This window comes from Tasmannia lanceolata, unplaced genomic scaffold (genome assembly GCF_043159265.1).
Source record: "Tasmannia lanceolata isolate RefF3 unplaced genomic scaffold, GAP_Taslan_0.1 ptg000018l, whole genome shotgun sequence".
Taxonomy (NCBI): Eukaryota; Viridiplantae; Streptophyta; class Magnoliopsida; order Canellales; family Winteraceae; genus Tasmannia; species Tasmannia lanceolata.
In genome coordinates this window covers 17,295,094-17,306,476 of record NW_027518695.1, presented here as the reverse complement: position 1 = coordinate 17,306,476, position 11,383 = coordinate 17,295,094, and the positions used below count along the sequence as shown (strand labels likewise).

The 11,383-nt window shown below is 38.0% G+C and overlaps 1 protein-coding gene across 1 annotated transcript; it reads left to right on the top strand.

The window, feature by feature from the left end:
* The first annotated feature begins 202 nt into the window (after nucleotides 1-202).
* LOC143850728 (protein IMPAIRED IN BABA-INDUCED STERILITY 1-like) lies at nucleotides 203-8,076 on the top strand. The gene is made up of 9 exons (XM_077359961.1): nucleotides 203-835; nucleotides 1,724-2,008; nucleotides 2,137-2,454; nucleotides 3,099-3,326; nucleotides 4,431-4,528; nucleotides 5,601-5,700; nucleotides 6,029-6,652; nucleotides 6,742-6,874; nucleotides 7,502-8,076. The coding sequence occupies exons 1-9, from the start codon at nucleotides 512-514 to the stop codon at nucleotides 7,519-7,521; spliced, it is 2,130 nt and encodes a 709-aa protein (XP_077216076.1). The 5' UTR covers nucleotides 203-511; the 3' UTR covers nucleotides 7,522-8,076.
* The last annotated feature ends 3,307 nt before the right edge of the window (nucleotides 8,077-11,383 follow it).

The window sequence follows — 11,383 nt, the reverse complement described above, 5'->3', positions numbered from 1 at the left end:
ATCTTGTCTCTTATTATTTAAACAGCCTAAAAGGTTATTACAGTTCCCAAAAAGCACCCACAAGCCAATTAAAACAGAAAAGACAAGATGAGTTTATGCAATCATTAAAACATGATAGTGCTGATATCAAAATCTAACTGCCCCCCTTTCACCAGCTTCTTTTAAGAGAAAGAGAAAGATTCGAACACCACGAGTGTTTGCGTTGATTGGGGCCAGTTTGTTACAGATATCCAAAATCTCATTAAATCCTGTCATTCTCAATCTTCCGCAAATCTCGCTAGAAAGGGTAACCCTGACCCATCTCAAATATCTCTAGTGTTTTAGCCTTTCCTCCCACCATTCATTCCTCTTTGTCTAATGGTGTCTCCTTTTCCCCATTTCTAATCTATAATTCTTTCTGGGTTTCTTCAAATATCTCTAAAACCTTTCCCCAATTATGGCTCTTTTTTTCCATTTCTAATCTAATTCTTTCTGGGTTTCTTCAATTCAATCTATTCTTTCCTTTGCACTGATGGGTTGCATCGCCTCAAAGAATACTGTCTCTATAACCCCTGCTTTTGATTATTCAGGCTCTTTACGGGCCCAGGGTCCGGGCATTTTGCCTTCTGCACAAAACCAAGCTGAACTTGAGAAGAAAAAGTGTGAATTGGAAGAATCTGGGAGGGGAAGTTCTATTGGGTCTGATTCTCTAAGTTTGAGATTGGGCAATTTGCAGAAATACATTGAAGGGGAACAGGTTGCCGCGGGTTGGCCTTCTTGGCTCAGTGCTGTGGCTGGAGAAGCCATTCAGGGATGGGTTCCCCTTAATGCAGACTCATTTGAGAAATTGGAGAAGGTAATGGAAAAATCCAAACTGACCCATATCAGATTTTTGAGTCATTTGTCTGTTTTCATATTCATTTGTTTTTTATATGTTGTGTTGATTGAATGTTCATTAAATCTCAGCCGACCCATTTCAAATTTTTGACTGATTTGTCTGTTTTTATATTCATTTGTTTTGTGTATGTTGTGTTGATTGAATGGAATAAAATTGAAGAAGGAAATGGAAAATTCCAAGCCAACCCATTTCAGATTCTTGACTCAGTTGTCTGTTTTCATATTCATTTTATTTGGAAAAACTGATAGAAAAGCAGTTCAAATTAAGATTGGTAGATGATAATCCTTATGACAATTCAAGTAATCAGCTAAGATCATGCCATTAAATAAAATGGTTCAAGTGAAAATATGTTATCTAATAAGATTTATGATCACCTAAATTTGAGAGGTTTGTCAGTGCTTGTGGTAAAAAACTATTATATGTAGTGGACCCTTAACAACTATTGTGATGCTAACTTAACAACAGAATCTTCTGGATATGATGTTCACCTCCATGGAAATGATAAAATTGCTCAAATTTCAAGTTTAGTCCTATTTTCCATTAAATATACTTTAATTGTTTGGCATGTTTTTTTGTTTTTTTAAGTCACTGGTTGGTTGTTGGTTGGCAGACTTGAATGACTGTCTACTACAACATGTATGGAAATTAATGATATTGCTCAAATTTCAGTTTTGTTCATATTACCATTACATATTTTATTTTCTCTGCTTGCTTTTCATGATCAGTTGGTTGTTGGTGGCAGGCTTGAATGATTGCTTATTATCTCTCATATTGTTAAAATTTCAATTCTTTGCAAATCTAGCTATCTCCTGACTAGATGTTTTTCTATGCCAATTGCATTGGAAGATAGGACAAGGTACATACAGCAGTGTCTTTCGAGCACGTGATATTGACACTGGAAAGATAGTTGCCCTGAAGAAAGTGCGCTTCGACAATTTTGAGCCTGAGAGTGTAAGGTTCATGGCACGAGAAATATTGATTCTCCGGAGACTCGACCATCCAAATGTTGTGAAGCTAGAGGGTTTGATTACTTCTCGATTATCTTGTAGTATATATCTCGTGTTTGAATACATGGACCATGACCTTGCCGGATTGTCATCTTGTCCTGACATCAATTTTGGTGAATCCCAGGTTTGTTGCTGTTCTCAATTAGTATTGGTGCAGTTTAAGACATTTTCTCCTTTCTTTTTTTGAATGGTTTAAGATTAAGACATTATTGAATCTTGATACGAGTGATTATGAATGTCTATATTGTCTAGGTTAAGTGCTACATGCGCCAGTTGTTATCTGGGCTCGAGCACTGCCACTCGCGAGGTATCATGCATCGTGACATCAAGGGATCAAATCTCCTAGTCAATAATGAAGGAATTTTGAAAATGGCTGATTTTGGTCTGGCAAATTTCTTCAATGCCGGACATAGGCAACCGCTAACCAGTCGTGTGGTGACCCTTTGGTATCGGCCACCCGAGCTTTTATTGGGATCAACTGACTATGGAGCTTCTGTAGATTTATGGAGTGTTGGTTGCGTGTTTGCAGAACTGTTGCTCGGGAAGCCTATACTACAAGGGAGAACTGAGGTGATCACACCTGTCATCTAATCTTTACTGCTTTTCTTTTTCTCGAAGTGTATGAGAAAAAAACTTGTAAGTTGTAACACGCTTAGGTTTTTGATATTCCCAAGGAGAAAAGTCTGAAATTTACCAACTCTTATAACACACATGTAGGCTTGTTCATGAGGTCTCAAGGACCATTATCAGGACTGATAAAGAATGTGAAACAACCAATTACTCCAAAAGGTTAAGCTTTTGGAGATGGTGTCATTTAATCTTTTATACTTTAACACTCCCGCTCACGTGTAGATCCTCTTTTTATGGTTGGTCATTACATGTGGATTTTTCAATATCAAGGAGTTTTGAACCCAGAACCTTGGCTCTGATACCTTGTGAAACAACCAATGTGATACCATGTGAAACAACCAATGACTCCACAAGCTTAAGCTTTTGGAGATGGTGTCATTTAATCTTTTATACTTTAACAAATACATATGCATGTATTTATCGGAGTTATGTGGTACCAACTCCTATAGCAAACTTATGCTTTTGGCATTCCCAAGGAGAAAAACATTGAAATTTCATACCTCATAAGTATTAGTGTAACTTTTATAACAGAATCTTTGTTTGCTATTAGAATTTATAAAATAATAGTTATTTTCCATCTGCAGGTTGAACAATTACACAAAATCTTTAAGCTCTGCGGCTCACCCCCAGATGAATACTGGAGGAAATCTAAGTGGCCTCATGGAACAATTTTTAAACCTCAACAACCTTATGAGAGTTGTCTTGGAGAAACATGTAAAGGTTTCCCAGAGACTGCTTTGAGTCTGGTAGAAACTCTTCTTTCCATCGAACCTTACAAGCGTGGGACCGCCTCTTCTGCTCTTGCATCTGAGGTAGTTCTTATAATAAAATTATTCTTCCTGTGGAACTTTTGCTTGATATTTGAGCCATCTTGCTCTTATTTGTCCTAGTTCTTTTCTACATTGATTTTTTTAAATGGTAAAATTTAAGTAAATAAAAAGAGGGCCAAAATACCAAGGGACCGAGATGGTCAAGTAAAATACACATTAAAGGAGAAGAATGAAACAAAAATACTCTCAAGATGGAAGATGATCGAAAATCTCCGACTCTGCTCTTCGGAACGGGCCAACTGGTCCCCTACTATTCTAATATGGTCCCAAAGGACTGTGTAAGTAAATTTTCTTATAGTTCTAAGTATATGTTTCTTTATAGTATATTACATAACTTATAAAACACAAAATTTCAAGTTATATATATGTCTTGATTTATATCCCATGTATACTCCCATCGCCCTTGCGATTAGCCAAATAGATCCTTTCACCTTCTTCATGAAAATTTTCTAAAGGATTCATTAGCCCAACTGGTTTGGGACAAAGGCTTAGTTGAGTTGAGTTGAGTATACTCCCATCGCCCTTGCGATTACAATATTTGCCAGAAGGTCCCACGTCCGTCTTGAATTATTCATTTTCTGGTAATTGTTATAAAAATCCAGAGAAAAAAATCAGGAAGCAGTGGAAGAAGGTACATGTGACATTGATACAGAATAAGAACTGTACTGAAACAGTGTAATCCTCAATCACTATCTTCCCACAAACATCAGGGAATTACCACTGAACAACAAAATGTCGAAATATACGCGCAACTCCTTCTATAACAAAACCATTTTTGTGATTGTTAATGGGATTCCCTTATCCCATCTGCATTCCAAATTCCAGTGGCAACACACTGGTAACCATGCTTCATTCATCATGGAAAACCTCTCGACTAGTTTGACCATGTACTTGTGAGTTTTTGGATGGGATTCCATCCTCTTCTTTAAGTCAATTGTCAAGTCAACATGCCATCACCGCAAAACCTTAGCCTAAGGTTGTGAATAGAATACATAAGATGTGAGTTTGTATGTACATGTAGTTGTCTCTGTAGCAGCTCTATTGTACTATGGTTGCACTTACCATTTGATGTTGTTTTATGCTCAGTACTTCACAACAAAGCCATATGCATGTGATCCATCAACCTTGCCAAAATATGCGCCTAACAAGGAGATCGATGCAAAAAGTCGTGAAGAGGCACATAGGTGAGCATATCCTATTTGGATGGTTATCCTATCTCATTAAGTGTTTCCAGGTCATTTGATTTTATGCTTTTGTTGCTTATTTGATTTTATGCTTTTGTTGCTTATTTGATTTTATGCTTTTGTTGCTTAGTGCTAAGGCACAAAAGCAGGGGTAAGGCTGGCGCAACAGTAAGGTTGCTCCATTGTGGCCTGGTGGTCACGGGTTCGAGTCACCGAAACAGCCTCTCTGCAAAGCAGGGCTAAGGCGGCGTACATCTAGCCCTCCCCAGACCCCGCAATGGCGGGAGCCTCGTGCACTGGGCTGCCCTTTTTTTTGCTTAGTGCTAAGGAAACTGTTATATATTATCGGTATTTTAGTCGTTAGATGAAGAGTTGAATGCAGTTGCTGATGCAATTCCAGTAACCTCCTCAAATGATTTTAATAATAAATTCACTAAATAGGGAACTAGACTGGATAGGCCAAATCATCGATGTAACTTTAACCCTTCTGTCACAAGCTATTCTCTGCTAGTTCTTATAAACTCTATTGAGCTCTTCCGAGTTGACTCAACTCTACTAAAACTTGGAATAACCCTTTTAAACTCAAAACACTTAGGGGCTGTTTGGATATGTTGATTTAAGAATCCAAGTTTTAGTTTGAAAGCGGTAAATTCTGGATTTTACTATCCATTATTCTGGATTTTAAGTAAGAAATCCAGGTTTTAGAAATCCCTCCCCGATCCTGAGATTTCTAAAACCTGGAAACACGGGCCGATCTCCTACTCTCTCGCTCGACGGAGAGAAGGTCAAGAAATCAGAAAACGACAGATAGTCTCCTTCTCTCGTCTCCCAACCAGGATTTTAGGAAATCCAGGATTCTAAATTCCGCGTATTCCGCGTATCTAAACGACCCTTTAATCTCTTGATCAACCAAGTTCTGAGGCAGTTTAGACTTTCGACTCCAGCCTTCATTGACTAAAGTTTTGGGTGTTTAAACCCTGTTCTTATTGCAAACAGGATCAATATAAATCCTTTATATGCCTCCCATGTTTCATGATGATTCATGTTACAACTTTTTCTCTGGCATTTTCAGGAAAAAGGCTGCTGGTAGAGTGCGTAATTCTGTAGCAACAAGAGTACCAGCAACAAGAAGACCTGCAAATGGCCTTGGTAAATTGGCTGCACCCACACAGGTACTCAGAAAATTTCTCCATATTGAACTGGTTGACTTATGCATCGTTGCTTTTTAAAAAAAAAAAAAACCCAGAAAAGATTGCAGCACGGGGATGACATCAAAGTTTTATGGATAAGGGCTAATCCAAAATGAGATGGGAAACCACAAGAATACCAATAAGGCCTCTCTTCGAGAAGATTTATACCCAGAGGACTTTCCTACACTTGTGGAGACACCGGTTATCTGCCACATGCATTGTTGCTTGATTCATTATTCAAGTTGCAGAGAATATGATACAAACAAATTTGAAGTTTTCTCTGAACTAGAGACTATTTTTATCTCTGCAGGAGCCACACATCAATGCTCAAGAAATCCGTAGAAGTGACAGTGCAAAGCTGAATCGTCCCAAGCAAGATGATGATGGTAGATCATGTGTTGAGCCACCAAAGATGGCAGTTAATTTACCAGAAGTAGCCTTCCATGCAAAGCAGGCCTCTCAAGGGGACCTAACTTTCACGGGCCCCTTACATATTAATGCATCTAGTGGGTTTGCATGGGCAAAGAAACGTAAAGAGGGCAATGCTTCCTTAAGATTACACAGTAGATCTAGTTCAAGAGGTTTAGTCTCTGGTGCCTTAGATGCCTCGACTATCGTTATACCAAGAAACATTTCAGACTCGAAGAGGCGAGCAAATAGAGATGTTTTATGTGGTGCCCACATTGATTCCAAGGGCCATGAGTCATTCGATATTTCAGACTCGAAGAGGCGGGCAAATAGAGATGTGTTATGTGTTGCCCACATTGATTCCAAAGGCCATGAGTCGTTCGAGTTTGTTAAGCGTGCAATGCTGAAACAGTGGACTCAGGTTGATCATCTAGACTCTTTTGATGCCTCTGATGTATACCATTCTCAGGAATTATTGGCTGCTCTTTACCAAAGGGATGAACTGTCATCGAAGCGAAATATTCTGGTATGGATGAAATTATATTGATTATCTTTTCATTTTTTGTTCCGTAGGACGAGATTGAAATTTTATTTCTTTTGAAAAATAATTCTCAGGGTTACCAGGATGAAGGAGACAAGATTGAGTTCTCAGGGCCCTTATTGTCTCAATCAAGTAAAGTTGATGAAATCTTAGAAAGGAATGAACGCCATATCCGTCAAGCAGCGCATAGACCATGGTTCCAAAGAGGTAAGGAGAAAGTGCATTTTGAATGGTACCCATTGTCGACCTTTTTCTCATTTCTGCGCATAGTAATTCTTAAGCACTTGTTTGTAGTTTCTCCTTTTTTTCCTTTTTGTTTCCACCCTATGCTCTTTTGTCCTGCTAGAAACCCATATTCCAAGACTCTTAAGAGTGACTTTGGATTAGCCAATTTGACTAAACTCATGTTCCCTTGTTTTCTTCTGTTTCCTTCTTTGAATGGATGGAAATTTGAATATCTTTTGCTCTTTAATTTTTGAATGCTAGCGGCAGATGCATTTCAAACATGCATACACGTGGAAAACGGTTGTTCTGATCATCTTCCACCAAAAAAATAAAAGAACGGCGCAAGCAACTAAAGAACTCTATCTGGAGTAATAAAAATCTCACCCATGGCCCATTTGGATCTGAATAGGGTCAAGGGCATACTCAGTTTTTTTTCTAAACCTGGAAAGCTCAATGGCTTATCTAATCCAGGACTCTTTTTAAAAAAGAAAAAGAAAATCAGTTTACACCAGTCCTTTTAAACAATGGCTGTGAGTCTATGAGTTGGACTTTGGTCCTCAGCAAGTTTTATAAAACTTCGATACTAATTGGGTGAGTGTGCAATTCCAGGGAGAAGGCAAGGAAAGTGACATTTGGGTATTAATGACTAGAGAGAATCCTTCGAAGATGCCGATACAGGATTTTGGTTTCTAAAGCTCTACAAACTAACAGCCTTAACAGTGCAGCAACAATCCGACGGGTAATAGGTTCATTGCAAATGACTAAACTACTATTATCATTACACAAGGTAGGTGAAATGGAGAATTCAGATCAGTAAGCCTATGAACTTGGTCGAACAGCATTGCCACTCTAAATGAGGAACTGAGTGAAGGAAATTGAGGTCATGACAATGTTTGGATTCACAGATTACTAGAAGGTGAGATGGGGAAGGTTTCATTTATAGTCAAGAGGAAGAAATGGGTCTTCTAGCATCTCAATGAAAAGCCATGCCTATGCCTCGTGAAAGATTTGTGTTGTGTCACATGGGTGTGAAAATTAGCCTATATTATTTGTCAAACAAGCCCCAAGTTCCAGCAATGTATAGATTACTTGGTGACAGTGTCCAGAGTGTTGGAACCATTCAAGGTAGTGGAAGAAAGGAGATATTCAGACCCATAAAAATTTCTCAGTTTTGTTTCTCAAAAGCCATATCACAATGATTCTGATTGATTTTTTCTTTTGATTGCCGCCCTTAATTTGGTTTCTGACCCAAGGCCTGTGGTCAATTGCAAAAATTAATTTAAACACTTAATCATAAATTAGACAGCAATTTATTACAGTTAACCTTGGTATTGACATCTTTAACTTGCAGAAGGCACTCTCAGAAAGAATCCTCAGATACAGAATGAGAGTAGAATGAGGAGAGCTGTATCTAATAAGGGTAACTAAAAATAGGACTTTATGTTTGAACTTTGAATTAAGCAAAAGCCAAAACATCCAAAGAACTTTTGAGGGGTTTTGCACTCCTTTTGCAACTAATTAGCCTTGGATTCCGAAACTCTAAACAAAATTTTTTTGGGATTTGCTAGCGTTCATCACAAAAGGCATTTCGCAGATGGGCTGCATGTGAGAGCAGCCACCTCATGAATGAAGACAAATCCCAAAAAACTTTTAAGTGCCGTTATTTTGTAATAATTTGAAGAATTTTTCCACCAGGCTGCACAACTTGGGGCTTTGCATTTTGGGAGTCACGTTGGCAAAACAGCTTGTTTGGTTGTCAATATAACATTGAAATCCGTGAATGTCACCTACTTCCTAGTTAATTATGTGTCGACCTCGTCTCTTTTCTTTCCAATATAATAACCCAAGCCAAAAGCCCAAGAAAAAGGTGATTTTTTTGCACTAATCTCTATTCTACTAGATAGGAAAATCCAAGCTTGTCCTCTCCCTTTTGATCACATACACCACTACTCTAAAGGTAGTGTTTGTCTTGCTTTTTTATTTAAAACTAAGCTTAAATAGCGAGACTTTTTCCCAGCATAGAGGAGGGAATTTTTTTTGACACTGAAAGTGAAACCCAAAACCCTGAGGGGCCGTTTGGATGCACGGATTTTAGAATCCGGAATTTCTTCCAAATTGTAGCTAAGAGACAAGAGAAGAAGCGGACCAGCCATCATTTTTTACTTCTCGCCCTTCTTTCCGACAGGAAGAGAGTAGCATGAGAGATTTTTAAAACCTAAATTTCTCACTTAAAATCCAAGAAACGCTGTCAGAACAACATACAGCTGCTTGATCATGAACCCTCTTTTACACCGTCTTCAAACTAAAAACCGGGATTCTAAAATCCGTGTATCCAAACGGCAATGTATCAAGGAAATAGGAAATAACAACACAGATCCCTCCCACAAACAAAACCAAAAAAAAATACATCAAATGGCATTAAAGCATGTAAATATGACTATTTTGTGAACTTCAGCAGCGTTTTGCAACTGGGTTTTTCTAAGAATCTTGCTCCGTTTGGTTGTTGGGTTTTTTTTCCTAGGATTTATGTGAGAGAATATTTAGTGGTCACATCAGCTTTTTCTTGGTGACATCAGCAAAATCTTGTCTTGAAAATGGTGGTCTCTCTTTCTCTCTCTAGCCTCTCTCTCCACTCATCATAATATCTTTCTCTAATTAATGCTTGTCCCCTCTTTTGTCTCCTACCTTTACCCACATAAATCCCAGGAAAAAAAAAAAACCCGGCAATCAATCAGAAAACAACAAACACCAATACACATTTGTTCCACGAATAGAAGAGAGCAGCACCAGCCAATATGATTGGCTCTACTATGTTTGATAATTGCACTAACTCATCTTGTCTTTTCTGTTTTAATTGGCTTGTGAGAGCTTTTTGGGAATTGCAATAAACGTTTGACAGCTGAATAAATAATATGAGACAGTACCTATCCCAAAAAAAGTAATGTAAGACAATGTGAATTAGTGCAGTTATAAAAATATTGTAGTGTGAATATCAATAGCCTTTTTCCTTTTTTTTTTTTTCCTTCAGAGAGAGATGAATGAATGTAGGGCAATCCCGTCGCTCTGACTGTAAATTCTGAAAGCAGAAGAGCGGCGAAAGTAAGCCCAGATGCTTATGTGAGTGCGCCACCCTAATAGACCCTGGATATTGGGAAAAGAAAATTGTATTTTCTATGGAAAATATATTCCATAGAAAATAAAATCCCAGAGTCTAGTAGTTTTGCAGTTTTCCTTGAAAAGTGGGAAAGTTTTCAATTTTAGAAGAAAAAACTCCTTGGAAAATGTGTATATTTTCACTCCACCTGCGCCCCCCTTATAACGTGATTTGTCACATGAAAAGTGGGCAACTTTAACACTTTTTTGATGTCAAATCAAGTTATAAGGGGGGCGCATGCGTAATGCAGGGGGTGAAAATATCATCGCCCCATGTGTTTTGTGGAAAATTGCACAAACTCAGCTTGTCTTGTTTGGTGGAAAAATTGCTGAGACTCGGCTTCCTTTTTCTTTTAATTTGGCTTCTAAGAGCTTTTTGGGAACTTAATAACTCTTGACACTTGTTTAAATAATAAAAGACAAGATGAGTTTGTGCAATTATCATGGCATAGTAGTTCAAATATCAGTAGCCTTGTATAGGTAAGGCAGTGGGGGCATTATAGATAAGATGTGGCATATGAAATGGGTTGTGGGGTCGGGTTAGGGTTAGAGTTACAGGTGTTTTCGAGATGAAATTTGGTGTAAAGTGGTCGAGAAAGCGAGAGGACCTGGGAATGCGTGGCCAATGGTGAGCCCTTGTGAGGGAACAGATGGGATCCAATGAATTTAATACTAAGAAGAGACAGAAGCTGACATAGGTAGTAAAATACATGGAGTCATACAAAATCAACCATTAGATTTGTAACATCCCCTACATCAAGTCCTGTACATTGACAAGAAAATGCCAAGAGGCGGAGTCCTCTTTACAAGGTGCAACCAATAACCTTGACTTTAATGCATTTAAATAGCATGAAATACTACTAAATTTCAATGATAATGGACTTGATTTTGTTTAACATTAAGGTTAACAAGTTGCCTAATCTAAGGCATGAGAATACAACATATGAATAGCCAGGTTTTGCCTGTTCCTATTTGCCTAGAACACAAGCAAACTTTCTTCATAGTTATAAACTATTGGTGTTGTCTATCGAAATAAACTAGTTTCAATAGAAGTGGGTCTTAATAGAGATGAGTTTTAAACATGTTGCTTTCATCAAAGATTGGGTCTTTGATTTTGTTCTCTATGAGGTGATAGGACTATATTCTTATAAAACTCAAGTCACCTTCACCTGTGATGCTAATTAGCACAAGATTTATTTAAAGAATTTTATTCTCTCTAGTTGGTCTTGCTTGAATCATTGTTCAACCGAACAGCATGACATCAAGCTATGTAGATAATGGAGAAAGAAAAAAGCAAAGATGTCATTCAAGAAGTGGAACCCATCCCTGTAAATTCCT

What these genes read in the sequence shown, in the direction of transcription:
- LOC143850728 (XM_077359961.1), top strand. Translation starts at nt 512, where the DNA reads ATGGGTTGCATCGCCTCAAAGAATACTGTCTCTATAACCCCTGCTTTT. An exon ending in TCAATTTTGGTGAATCCCAG is followed by an intron (nt 2,009 to 2,136) that starts GTTTGTTGCTGT and finishes TATATTGTCTAG; the next exon opens with GTTAAGTGCTACATGCGCCA. An exon ending in TACTACAAGGGAGAACTGAG is followed by an intron (nt 2,455 to 3,098) that starts GTGATCACACCT and finishes TTCCATCTGCAG; the next exon opens with GTTGAACAATTACACAAAAT.